Genomic DNA, 14090 nt, shown 5'->3' with positions numbered 1-14090 from the left:
TATATTAAGAGTCAATTTAAAACAGTTTCCAATTTACCACAAACAGGCCATACTCAGCTGAATTCACAGAGTGCTCATGGCAGATAAACACTGCCGCCATAATCACATAATACTCCACCTCACATGGCCAGATTAAGCCATTATTAACCTTTAAAATAAGCTTTGAACCATTTTATATTTTCAGAACTTTGCTGTTTACCTTTGCTTTACAATCTCCCGAACTCAAACAATCCTGAACTTTATTTAAATGGGGCTTGGTAATTCAACAACATTTTTCTTAATTAATAGCCATTTTCACTTCTTTGACTTGCAATTTTAAACTCTGAAATACTCAAAAAATCATTATTATGCCACTATTCCTGCAATAACAAACTGTATTGTAGCACCAAAAATGTACTTTTTATATTTATAGCTGCAGCAGGACAAAAAAGGTGATTTTTAATGTCACTCTTTTCTTGTAGCTCTTTATTAGCTTTCACATTTCAATCACCCATAATTTGTTATGAAACAATAGGTTATATTTGCAATCTTTCTTCATATCCCTTGAAACAGTTGGTTAACTTTTAACTTTTTTGTTGGGCAGCAAACTTGCTACTGGCTGCCTATGATAAATCTATTGTTTTAGCCTGCATTGTGATTATCAAACACCCAAATCACCTACCTTGATTTATAACACATTACAGTTAGTATACAACTCACTTGTTAGTGATTGACATTTAACTTAAATGAGTTAAATTTATATTACTTGAGATGAATCATGCTTTGTTAAAGTAAATGTTACTTCTCTTGAAATTAGTTCGGTCACAAAAACTAAAACACACAACAGTTTTACATACATCTGATACATGACAGAAGTCCGCCCTGAAAATAAACACAAATAGTTTTCAGCTGTCCAGATTTATTTTATTTTTCAGTTACTGATTACTTTGTATAATATTGATTACTGGTAGTTTGGAGGATTGAATATATTATTCTATTTAATTTTGGAAGAACATGGCAGAGAGACACATGTGTAACTCTCTGACAAATAATAATACTAATTCTAAACCACTTCTAGAAGTGCTGGAAACACAAAATTTTGCATGTGGCTCTGCCCTTCAGACCTCTGGGAAAAGTCTGAAAACTGGACATTTACGTTTTAAATCCCTCAAACAATTTGCAAAATTGTGCAATTTTCACTCTTACGGACCTCTCTTTGAAGTGAGGACTGTTTTAAGCTCCATTGCAGGTGATTTTTTTTCAATTTAAACTTGGCACAAAATAAAAATTTGATTTGAATACAAAATAATGCAATTTACAAAATAGGTTTCCTTTCCTCTATCTTCAATGGTTTAGCCGCAAAACGTCAATAAATTCAAATATTTTATAATTCTTACGTGAGAATTTTGTTTTTGGGATCGATAGCGACTGAACAGTTAATTGTAGCTTAAATCTTAAATTTTTCATAGCTAGACAATGATGGGATCTACAAAAAAGATCAGGAACCTTTTTGTTGTACATCCTTCTGTAAACCCGGAAACGCTCTCAATGGCAAAATCTTTGTGAATTGGCAATTTTAGGATGTTTAAAGATTTGTATGTGACCAAAATAATGTTTATCTGTCTATACGTTTTCTGTAGGATATCTTGAGAACGAAATGGATATCTTACTGCACTGAAGACATAGTTCAAAAAAGATATATGTACCTACATGGGATTTGGCTGAGCGTTAGTGAAGTTTACTGGGCTAAGACGTTTTCTAGAACGAATTAATTAAGCTGTGACCTTGAAATTTTGGCATTTTACATCATTTTCAAGTTAAAAAGACATAGTTCAATGATGGTCAACATGCTCCCCGAGAATTGGTTAAGCGTTAACAAACCCGCAATAGTTAAATCAAATCAAAATATTCTTTATTCATATTGTATTACATGAATACAATTGAATGGTGTCAAAAACTTACAAATTAATACCACGTATTTATGATCTTTTACTAAATTAAAATAAGAGTACCGTACAATATCCTCATAGTCCATTGAGTGAATAAAGGGTTTTATTTATTAAATACATTTTTAATTAGTTTTTAAAATTTGAAAAAAAAGTTTCTGATTATATATTTTCAGGTATTTTCTTGTAAAAGTTAATTCCAGTACATTGTGGTTTTTTTTCTAGAAGTGCCAATCGATGGGAAGGAGCAGCCAATTCGTCTCTCCGTATTGTGTTGTACTGGTGATTAGTACCATTAAGCATTTGCTCTCTGATTCTTGACCTGACTGACAATATTACTTCATTAACATATAGTCCATAAACAGTAGAATCTGTAGTTCTGCAATGTTTTCCTTTACTGAGCTTTGTGGCTTTAGGTTCAATATAATTCCTATTGCCTTTTTTTGTACTTTTAGGATTGAATCAAGATTTTTGGAAGTTGTTCCTCCATATAAAGATATGCCAAAACTAATTATGGAGTGTATATAAGAAAAATAAATAATTTTTAAAGTTTTATAATCACACAGATATTTTAATTTTCTTATTGCATGTAAACCGGAGGATAATTTTGAAAGAACTTTATCAATATGACTGTCCCAGTTAAGATTTTGTCCACAATTAATCCCAAAAAATTACCTCTTCTTCTTGGGATATTTTAAACCCACCTGCGCTAATTGGTGGTTCATTAATTTTACAGTTTTGGAACATCATACAATTTAGTTTTTTCTAAATTAAGGAGCAGATTGTTTTCAGTGAAATTATCAGCAAGACTGATTAGATCACTATATATTTTGATTTCGGCGCAATTTTTTAACACAAACCTTTATCAAAATTATATATAAAATAAATGATTAAATGCTCTTCATATTTTAAGATAAGTAGAAAACATAATCTTTAGTTTTTTCCATAGTCCCTTGACACAGTGTGGTCTTGTGGCTAATACTGACAATGCCACGTGAGTGTACAAGTTCATTGCTCTTCCCATGGTGTTATGAGTGTTTTAGCTGTAAACTTATAATATTATGCTGTAGATGGAGCTTATATTGGTCACTGTTAAATTACATTAAAAACATAAAACCAATATTTAGTACATTTTATTGTACAAAACAATAAAATGTACTAAATATTGGTTTTATGTTTTTAATGTAATTTATAATATTATAGTTAAGTTACCCCTATAGCAGGACTTTTTTTAATATAGCTGGTAAAAATACACAGAAGTTTAGTAACCACTCAATTACCTTAGTGACAGTAGCCTGTTGAATACTGTCAATATTCAACAAAATAGATGTTTAATGAAAGTAACATAACATTATAAAACAAACTCTACAGCAAAATATGGTACAACAAGGATGACGTGTTTGTCAACAAACAAACGGGTAACAGTCAGAGAGACAAGTGAACAAAAACAACAATAGAAGACAAACGGCTGTTCTAGTATCGGCATAGAGTAAACACAAGTTATATTTAATGAGAAATTACTACAAGGAAAGACATCGGACTTTGTATATATTCTACAAATACAAAGTACAAAACTGGCAATATAACATATCAGTCAAATTAATGGAAAAATACGAAATAGTTATTAGAAAAGCGAGAGATAGATCACCCACTCAGGCTTTTTCACATAGTACCTTACAGGCAATAGTCCTTACTGCTGGTCCTTAAAGAGTTAATAATAATTATTTACAATAAACTCTTTTGCCATGATAGAAGTGTTTCAAAGAGCAATAATTGATCAATTTGAGCATGACGATGTCATATAATTTATTATATTCTGGGTGCCCCGGTATCCCCCCTATTAACTTTCTTATGAATAGAGATCGAGTGATTTACTTTGGGCGATGTTTATATAACCAACTGAGGAGCTTTATAAGGTATGAAAATATTTTACTCCCCCTCCCCCCACCACCCAATAGGGTATTTTGGGAGTAAGTCAAAGTGTTTAAATAGAAACCCCAAACAAGTGAGACCTCATTTTAAAGGTATTATAAAAATAAGAAGAATGGTGCAAACTAGATTGGTTTTTTCTAACCAAAGTCCATTAGGAAATCCTGGAAATAACAATAGCTGGTATTACCATGACATCTCTTTTTGTTTACTAGTTAGTATGTGAGACACATTCAATCCAGTTACTGTGTCAAAGGGGTCTGAATGTGTTTCACATCTCCTCAGTTGGTCATATAAACATCCCCCAAAGTAAATCACTCCATCTCTATTTATAATAACGTTAATAGGGGGGGGAGAAGATTTTTAACACCTGGGATATAAAACAAGTTTCTTTACATTTTGTTTAACTGTAAATTATAATATTAATTGTATAATATTAACAACAAATATGTATAGTTCAAGACGCACTGGAAACTACCATGGGATGAGCTGGAATGTTATGAGTGCAATCTTTCTTACTGCTAAGATCAAAACAGGTGCATGGGAGATTAATGGTCAAAGCCCAACACATTTACTTGCACTGATTTCCAAAATATTGGTGAATATTTCTCATTTCACTATACACTATTCAAAATGTTACAAAATATACTGTAGAAAAGTAAGAAAAGAATAACAAAGTAACAGTTTTTGGATCACCATTTATATTGAGGGGATGCTGAGTCAATACACGTAGTTGCATGAGAAGTGCTCTTCCTGCAGCTAATGTCAGTTTCATTTCGCATTCAGAACAGATATCCCTACAATAATAGTCTGTTAACTTGGCTATACAAACAAGATAATGGTGGTACAGTCATACAGTCTACTAGATGATCAAGCACACAATGACCAACTATTGACAACAACAGTATGACAGTATTAAGAGTGTCTGCACTCCTTCTCCAGCTTAGCCATTTGTATATCTTTTAACTGTCTGATCTGCCTATTTCCAGTAACTTTTGTGTTTATTTTTAGAAAACAACATGAAATCAACACGCAACATGACTATACTAAGATGTATTACCAAGCTATTATTTATTCATGCACAAAATGACTCAATATCACAAAAGAACCTTATTAGTAATTCTACTACAAAATATATGTAACATTATTTAATGACATTTAACTGTACAATAATAAACTAGTTTTCACCAAATGAAAATTATTCACTTTTAATAACTTGCAAACTTGTATAAAGTTCAAGATAAACATAGGTTTTTTTCATTAGCTGATCAGTTTACACAAATTAAACAGAACTAAACCACAGCTAATTCTATTTTGCTCTGCCACTTTTTAGGAAATAAAGTGTTTGAACTTCATTTTTTGGAAATAAATAAGTTTTAGAACTTCACTTTTTAGGAAATAAATAAGTGTTTGAACTTCACATCAAACTTGAAAATTAACAATTTCTGTATTAAAACACACATATTTTTAAATAATAATAAACATATTATCGATGCAATTTAAGCTTGAATACGTATTCACTTTAAAATGGTCACATTAAGACAAAATACCAACACAGAATTCTGACAAATTACTAAACTTTTTTTGTTCAGATAGTTTTAATTGCTTTTTATATTTTAGTTAAAACATAATTTTTGTCTAAGTGAAAATGTTTATATGTATACCAGTTTAAAATTAAATTAAGATATTCTTTAAATTTTTGCAGTAAATTTGATTTCAGTACAACGAACATTTATACAGAAAATTACAAACCTCTTATCTTAAGATTTAAGTCAATACTGTCAAGTAAACATTATATTAATTACATATAGACAAATATTGAAAAAAGAAGTCAAAAAGCATTTTATATATATATTTATTGTAACTATTTTTTTTTTTTTTTTACCAAAGGACTTTTAAACGGATTAGAGACAAATCTTATATATATAAAAATCTTGAGTCACGATGTATGTTGCCAATAAACTCCAAAACGACTGAACCAATTTCAATCAAATTTCACATGTATCCGTAATTTAGTCTAACTTAGAAGATAGGATAGTTATTATCTGAATTATTCGCTTATGTCGTGAATATAAACGAATAAAATGAAGAAAAGTTTTCAAAGCGCCTGCACATTATAACCTGCAATTACGAGATAGATACGTATATTAAACAGTGAAACACTATTTGAAGGCGCTAAGTTATGATGTATAATTGTCTAAACTAAATTTTTGGTTGAACTTAAAGGTTGAGTGGTAGACCACTTTGTAATAAAATACATTATGCATGTACAATACATTTTTGACATATTTTCTTGATCGTGACATCAAGGTAAAATCTACATCGGGGTTGGAAATATAATTTACTTCAACCAGAAATGCTCATACGCGGGCAAAACTTACGAAAAGCGTGCGAAGCCGCGGGAAACAGCTAGTCCTATATAAAATTTGTTTTAGACAGGTGGATTTGATTTACTAATAACAAAATTGTATGTCTAAAATAGCATTTATTTACATACCTACATGAAAAGTATAATGTTTTGTGACTCACCATATGTAAATATTCGACTAGTAGTGACTGGAATGGTTGGCAGGGCTCCAATGTGGTTGAGGACGGCACATCGGTAACCGTGACACTGAGCGTAGTGGACGAATGTGCGGATATAGACACTCTCTGAAGTATTACAGATTCCAGGAACTATTGCCAGAGTGATATCATCTATAAGCAAAAGTCCAACATCAATAATAATAATCTATTGTTTTTAACACACAGTTGCAGATATTTAGGTACTTATTTTTAAATTTATTATCATTTTTTTCAGTATTCTTCCCCTTTTCTTGGGCAATGTCTGAATATGTTTTTATATAGTCCCTCATTAAAAAAAATTATGAGTGTTGAATTGGAAATAAGACTGATATTCCTTCAACTTGGAAGAAACTCCAATGGGAAAATATCACCATCTAACTACATAAACCAAATTAGTCTGTTTATAAGGGAAATTCCATGACAGGAAAATCCAAAATGTAGGAGACACACTATTGGGATTTAGCAAAATTATTAAAGTTAATATACACCTACATTGTTAAAATCAGATAATTAAGACTATTTAAAATAATATTTAAAGTTTGTATAGAATATTCCTTGCACATAACAATTAAAAAGGGTGTTTCTGAACTTACGTAAAACCCCTGAGAAGTGTGACCTAGTTGTCAAAATAAGTCGTTGCTTTCCATTGACATAAGTCCTCAATATCATCTTTTAGGTAATACAGGTACCCAAAGGTAGCCTCAAAAATTTGATATTTAATTACAGCAGAAAACTAATTAACACAAAATTACAACCATTTTTTACTTGCGTTCATTTTTTGTGCATAATTTGTTTCTTCCATATCTGGTCATAAAAAAATCTGTGACATCTTTTCCTTGGTGGATTTTAAAGTCGTAAGTGTTCAATTTCCAAAGAAAATCTTAATTTAAATTACAAAGAACCTAAGATTGGAAATGTAAAAAAGTTTGGTGTTTTTTATATTTTTATAAGTACAAACTAGCATTTTAATAAAATTGACCAGATTGCTCATAGACCAAGCAATAAAACAATGGTTGTGGGTTAATTTTGGATACCGGAGTTCTGAAAATAGGCACTTGCAACCTCATGTTTATATAAAGAAAACATCTCATTTTGACCTATAGAATAATCTCCTGAGAGGTTTTACGTAGGTTCAGAAACACCCTGTGTTACAAATCAGTCAACTATGTAAAATTAAACATAAGTAGAATTTATGAAGGTAATAACATTATTACCATTCACATAAACTAAAATACTACGAAAATCAAAATTGAAGATATGTTTGGTGTTTAAACTGACTTTCAAATTTAAGGTATGCCAAAATCACGATAAGTTAAAACATGAAAAGAGTAAAAAAGAATTACTGACATAAACTTATAGTTATTGTTGTTTAGAATTATCAACTGACCATACAAAATACAAAACATGTTATTTATTTAAACATTAGCCTCTATTAGTCATGATTCAAATACTACAAAAAATGTCCTATACACCACATTAGAAACTTTGTTCAGTAACTTTTCTTCACTTTTTTAAGATGCAAACTTCCTTTTTCTTACCGCTCCTGAATTAAACCTAATTTCATTGACTTTGACCCGGTTAAGGAGTTTAAGTTTCGCTTTAGCTTTCAGTTAAGCTAATTATCACTCCTAGGCACTAAATAAATACAATTATATTGTCTAACTGATTATTTTAAAATAATAACACATTACTTTCTGAGAGCACAGCCCATAAATTACAATTCATCCCAATAAATATTGATTAGATTGTTGGTTAAGAAATTGATGGGCAAAACAGTAATTCATGTACATCAGATTGTTTCATAACAGCATTAGTAACTTGATGAATCACATTTTAATCTATCACATGACAAATGTCCACTTTCATAATGTTCCAGTTGTTTCTATAGATGTTGTAATTCTAATATTTATAACTAATTCCTCTTAAAAAGAATAAACACATAGTAACAGTAAGTTTGTAATCCTCGTAAGGGATTGGGGAGGGGGTTTGTATATTAAATTATACGGTGGACAAACACGTAAAATTTAATTTAATAACTTTGTTTCATGAAATTTCTACTAAATCTAGTATACAAAATGATGAGAATATTTTATTTTTCAATAGAATATGAATAAAAATTTACTCTTGTTGTGTATGAGTATGATCTATGAAAATTCATTTAGTTCACATTCGGTGCAATTTCAGTTGGATACTGTTACATACACATTGTACCTTGAAGTTGTCAGACAAGTCAACTTGTACAAGTTTTATTAGTCAATAATATAAATACTGGATTGCTAACCCAAACGGTGTAAGTCTAAAGAAGTCATTTTGATTTATTGTGATATACAGTTGATTGGAATGGCCAATAATTACTGATATGATGGGAATAATTTCTTAAGTTTTCTATTGGCTCCTCCTGTAGTTGTATTTAATAGACTTGATAGCTTTTACTCGATCAGCTGTATACCAAAAGTGGTAAGACAGAGACTAACTGTTTATATTGAATTGAATTAGATAGCACAAAGTTAAGTAGCTTTAGTTTTCCTCCAATGAAAGATGACTAAAATAATGTAAATCAATTCAGTTAAATTTTACTTTATCTGGTCTTGTTTCCCATATGCAATTATAAAAAGCATGAGTGAAAAGAATATTTCATAAATTTGCACAGACACTACCATAGCTACAGTGAATTGTATTTATTGTTTGCTTCAACCATTCACAGTGTTTGAGTACACCGAAGTTTCTGTTGCACTGTGAATTACAGTACAAGTAAAAGTAGTAGAAGTGAGTTCTTACTTTGGTATGCAAGTTATTAGATGTCTATATGCAATTAACATTGAACAAGCTGATTTCCATTATCAAATCTGTATAATGTGTGTTGACAGTAACAAAATTGTGAAAAACGTAAATTAACGTAAAGTAAAGATGCCTTATTTTACCAGGCGAAATTAGCGCTAAGAAGCCCCTCTCTAGCACTTAACTCGGGGACCAACAGCTTAAAGGTGACTTCCGAACCACCACCAACGCATCAATGAAGAAACTTAGGAAATACCTCTATGTTAAGAAACTTTAAAACACCGCCATTTTGGATAGGGTAAGCCTTTTGAGATCCAGTTAACGGCATTGTGTTCTACTATAAATGATCTTTAATTTTATGTACATCTCGACCTACACTCTTATTTAAGATTTTGTTCTGACTCCTTGCGGGACATCCTGCTAATGAGATAAAAACCTGACAATCACATAAACAATTGTATTATTATGGGTAATATTGATATACCAAGTCTCATTGCTTTACAAGAAATGGTTAAAAAGTTATTAAACCATTCCGGGATTTTTCAAGCACACTGTATAGAACTTAATATGGTGCTATTAAAAAAAGTGTTAACCAAAACATTCCCCTATTTGGTAACTAATACTCATAAAGGTATGCCCAAAGTGCCTAAAAGCTCAGGTGGGTTTTCTTTACATAAATATACTACACCAAAAACACCCAAAATGAATTGTTCCTTCTGTTATTAAAATATAACTATAAAAACATTAAGCCATAAAAAGTAAGATCATACACAATTTTGTATTTTGGTTTCATTCCCTAGTTGCATAGTACATCCAAATTAGATCTAGAATATTGTACCAATTTACCCTCATATTTGTGATCAAGAGGCTGGTATAGGTCATAGGTGAGCAAAGAGTTGTCTGGAAGATTCAGCTGGATACGTTCTCCTATGGGCCAAGGACACTTGAATCTCCCTATGACGCTGTGGACTACGGTCTGTACATGTCCACTAAAGCCCCAAAGACGTGTTGGAATGTACCTGAGGGAAAAACACTTTAACTTAATTATATGCAAGAGATAAAAATATATAATATGAGACAAAGGCTGATTCGCAATTACTGATATCTGCAAAAAAAAAAAGCTACATAGAATAATCACAAATTTAATTCTCATGATGGAAGACATCTTTTTCTAAATAGGCTAAATTTTTAAATAAAAAAAAATCAATATAAAATCTTTACACAGTACCGGTATTATATAATGGTATAAACGGTATCTGACGCCGGATCACATTGAACAATATGGTATGTGATCTGAGGACAGGAAAGTACCAATCGAAAATGGCCCTGGCATCATTGCAGGCTTCGGCACAACCCTGCACTTCTGGTGAAAAAAGAAAAGCATGCCTCGAAATAGTACAAATTCAAGCTTAGAACACGTGAGCGGATGTAAAGGTTATCTTCAACTTTAATACTACTAGTAACATACCTAATGTAAACCTATTTATATCACGTAATAACAAGATGGACAGAGTTGCCTACTTCTCGCCAACATTGCTTCCTTTTTGGAGGCAGAAAACAAGAACTGATCGACATAACAACATGTAATTTTCACAATAAGTCAAATAACGTGTCCTTTCTAATAATGTACATTTTAAGGTACCAGGTAAACTGTTTCAAAAATAGTGGTCTCCGGATAATACCAAAGTACCAATTATTATTATTTAGTATACAAAAATTGTAATAGCTCATAACAATTTCATATTTAGACCAGCAGAATATTTTTAAATAGACTGCTTATAATGAAGGATAGCTGTGAACGGACAAATAAATGACAAATTACTTGGGTTTGTTTCATTTTTCCAAAAATAAGTTTGTATGGGTCCGTTTCTATTTCGATAAATATATCTGTCTATCTAATAGTCTGATCTTATGTTCCCTGTCTTCCCGCTCCATCCAACTCACTTCACTACGTTACTTGTTTCTCAGTAACCTAATACCAGGAGAGCATTATCAGAACTGGTCCGGTCCTAGCCTCATTGCTTGGCTGTTGCTGGTTCCTGAGTAACCTAATAACAGAAAGACGTTATGACCACGCAAAATCATTCAGCCCAGCTGTTACTGAAATAACACAGTGTTGCTGGTAACACGTTATCTCAGTAATAAGTTACCCCTAAATTACTAAGTTACTGACACTAAAACGTTATATACCATCCATTTCAATGGAACCAAGTAAAATGGCGATGTACATGTGTTATTTGTATCACAAGGTGTCAGACACATTTAATCTACCTTTCAAAATTTTAAAAAGTAACTTAATGTTACAGTTTTGTTTGTTGCATTTTACAAAAATACACAGTCTGGATAGTTTTTTATTCATTATTAAGTTATTACTTTTTAAGGTATTAAATGGATTATATACTATAATTTGAAATACCTATAACATATTATTTCAGAAGTTGTTGAGGATTCATTAATCATGAATATCGATGATTCCATAGTCTTGAATATCGATGGTTCGATTGTGGTGGTGGCCACTTATTGTACTGCAGCCTCAGAGCACCTAATACCCTATCTGATGGTCTACTGACCTACCCAAGATCCAACAGCCTTATCCAAGAGTTTACCAACCTACTTGAGAGCTTGAGAGCTAACTGCCCTATCCAATGCAAAACAGACTACCACAGGCATACAACCCTACCCAAGAGTACACCCAATCCAAGAGCCGACTGTCCTGCCTGAGGGCTTATCATCCATTCCTCATAGGATCTTCTCCCAATTGGGAATATTTTGTTATTAGTTTTTGGGACTTTCAATTAAATTATTATCCTTTTCATTTATATAGGCTACACTTTCTACTTGATAAACCAACAAAAAATGTGAACTGGGGTCTTATAAACTAGTACTGTGATGATCTTCTTTCAAGGATTAGTTTCCGCATCCCTGGATCAACCAGATCTCGAGACTTGTTTTTCCGTCACCAGTATTCCACATCCTACACCTACCATAGTTGTCTGCCTAGACTCCAAAGAAGAGGAAATGCACTGTCTTCGGGGCTGGGATATGATTTCTTCTTTGATTCCGAATCAGCATTAAGAAGACTTTTTAAGTTATAAACTACTTACTACTATTTATTCTTACTTGTTATTGTGTACCAATTAGTCTTGATCATATGTTTACCATATCATGCACTTATTAACATTATTTATTGTGTCCAGTTCACATCTAAGTTTGTGATTTGTAGATTAATTAGTCATTGTTGTTGCTTATATAGTTATTATTAAATATTGTCATATGTTATGTTATTGTTTAAATTATTTATATTGTTGTTAACTTATTTATTTTTATCACTGTTAAATTTATCACACACATCAAATTATTGAATTTTTATCTATTTATTATTGTTAAAATATCATTATTATTGTTATTATTATTATTATCGTTTCTAACTTATTTATTTATACACTGTTAAATTTGATTTTTTTTTTTTTTTTTTTTTTTTTTTTTTTTTTTAGTGTAACAACGTAAGTAGATTGGTTGAGCAGTGTATACGGTGAGAAGTGATAGGTGGCGCCTTTATAGGGTCACAAAATTAAGTGAAATTGTTTGGTCCTGTGTGGAACTTTACTAATTGGATTAGTTCGGAGCAGAATAAAGTGCTTGGTGGCGCCTTTAAAGGGCCACATACAGAAATTCAAAAGTGGGAAAGTTCTCCTAAAACTGATTGTTATTTATGTACAATTGTTAGTTGCTTTTTGTTATTATTTAATTTACTCGTTATTGTTATGGATTTTAGTTGTTTTTTATATTCTTATCAATGTATCTGTCACTTATTTAGACTATCTTGGTAAGTTCTCTTTTATATAATATAATTAATAAGTAAGTAGTCAAGTATTCTTGAGTCTATAATTTGTCATTGAATGGAAATGGTGTAACCGTTGATACAAATAAATAAATAAATAAGTACCAATAGTATTGACACTACCCACATTAAACCTAAGTGCTATATTTTTCGTTTGACTTTTGAATTCACCAAATTTTTGAGGACACTAAAGCATTGTTAAAATAATAATTATTTAGCCTATATTCTAAAGACATAAAAATTACCAAAATGCTTAATTTAAAATGGTATAGGCCTAGGCCTACTTTAACTTCTTTAATGTTGGTCATAAACCTAAAAGCTGGACATAATAAATTGTTACTTACGGATTTTCAAGAATAGGTACCATTTTCAATATTACGGCTAAAAAGTTTTCATCCTTGCAAAATAACACAGGTTTTTGTGGTGCACTATTGACATTTAGAATACGAAACAAAAATATCAAAATAAGGGCAACAAATGCTAAAACAGCGGTGGACATTTTGACAGCACTGTAGATTACATTTATATTTAAAATTAGAATACTCGTGATTTAAATCAAATTAAACCACAAATTATTATTTCTCTATAACGCGCAAATTTTAAATCTAATTGAACAACGCCAGACTACTATTAAAAGAACCAGATTTATTTACACATAACATAATCCAGTTAACCTCAAATCTGAAGAATAAACACAAATACACCTCTCTTGTATGAATCATGAAGTGAAGATTAAATAATGAAACCTTACAATCCATGATTCACGTTTCCAAAAATAAATCATTAGGTTTGAGATTTCCCAGAATAGCCAACAGTACGAGTAGATGAAATCATATATTTACATAAACGTCATATAAAGATGTATGCCTACCTATTTTTATACATTTTAATAGAAAAATAATACCTATAAAATCAATTGTATACTCTATATTGTCTACACGAAAATATGGAATTAATCGCACCAATCTTTTTATCCTAACAAAAGTAACATTGTTTAATAACATATTTTTCCTTTATCTCTTTTAATATTTTAGTTCGTTTGTGACTGAGCA

General features: G+C 31.0%; 1 protein-coding gene across 1 annotated transcript in view; it reads right to left on the bottom strand.

The window, feature by feature from the left end:
* LOC124368769 (abhydrolase domain-containing protein 2) overlaps nucleotides 1-13774 on the bottom strand; it is a 38646-nt gene extending 24872 nt beyond the window's left edge. The window contains exons 1-3 of the mRNA XM_046826120.1: nucleotides 13383-13774; nucleotides 10044-10216; nucleotides 6384-6551 (exon numbers count right to left, since the gene is read on the bottom strand). Coding sequence (XP_046682076.1) covers nucleotides 6384-6551; nucleotides 10044-10216; nucleotides 13383-13537 — 496 coding nt within the window. The 5' untranslated portion in view covers nucleotides 13538-13774. The remainder of the gene's footprint in view (nucleotides 1-6383; nucleotides 6552-10043; nucleotides 10217-13382) is intronic.
* Nucleotides 13775-14090: the final 316 nt, after the last annotated feature.

The sequence above is a fragment of the Homalodisca vitripennis genome, chromosome X (genome assembly GCF_021130785.1).
Source record: "Homalodisca vitripennis isolate AUS2020 chromosome X, UT_GWSS_2.1, whole genome shotgun sequence".
Classification (NCBI taxonomy): Eukaryota; Metazoa; Arthropoda; class Insecta; order Hemiptera; family Cicadellidae; genus Homalodisca; species Homalodisca vitripennis.
The sequence above is the reverse complement of the archived record's forward strand: the minus strand, read 5'-3'. Positions and strand labels throughout refer to the sequence as shown.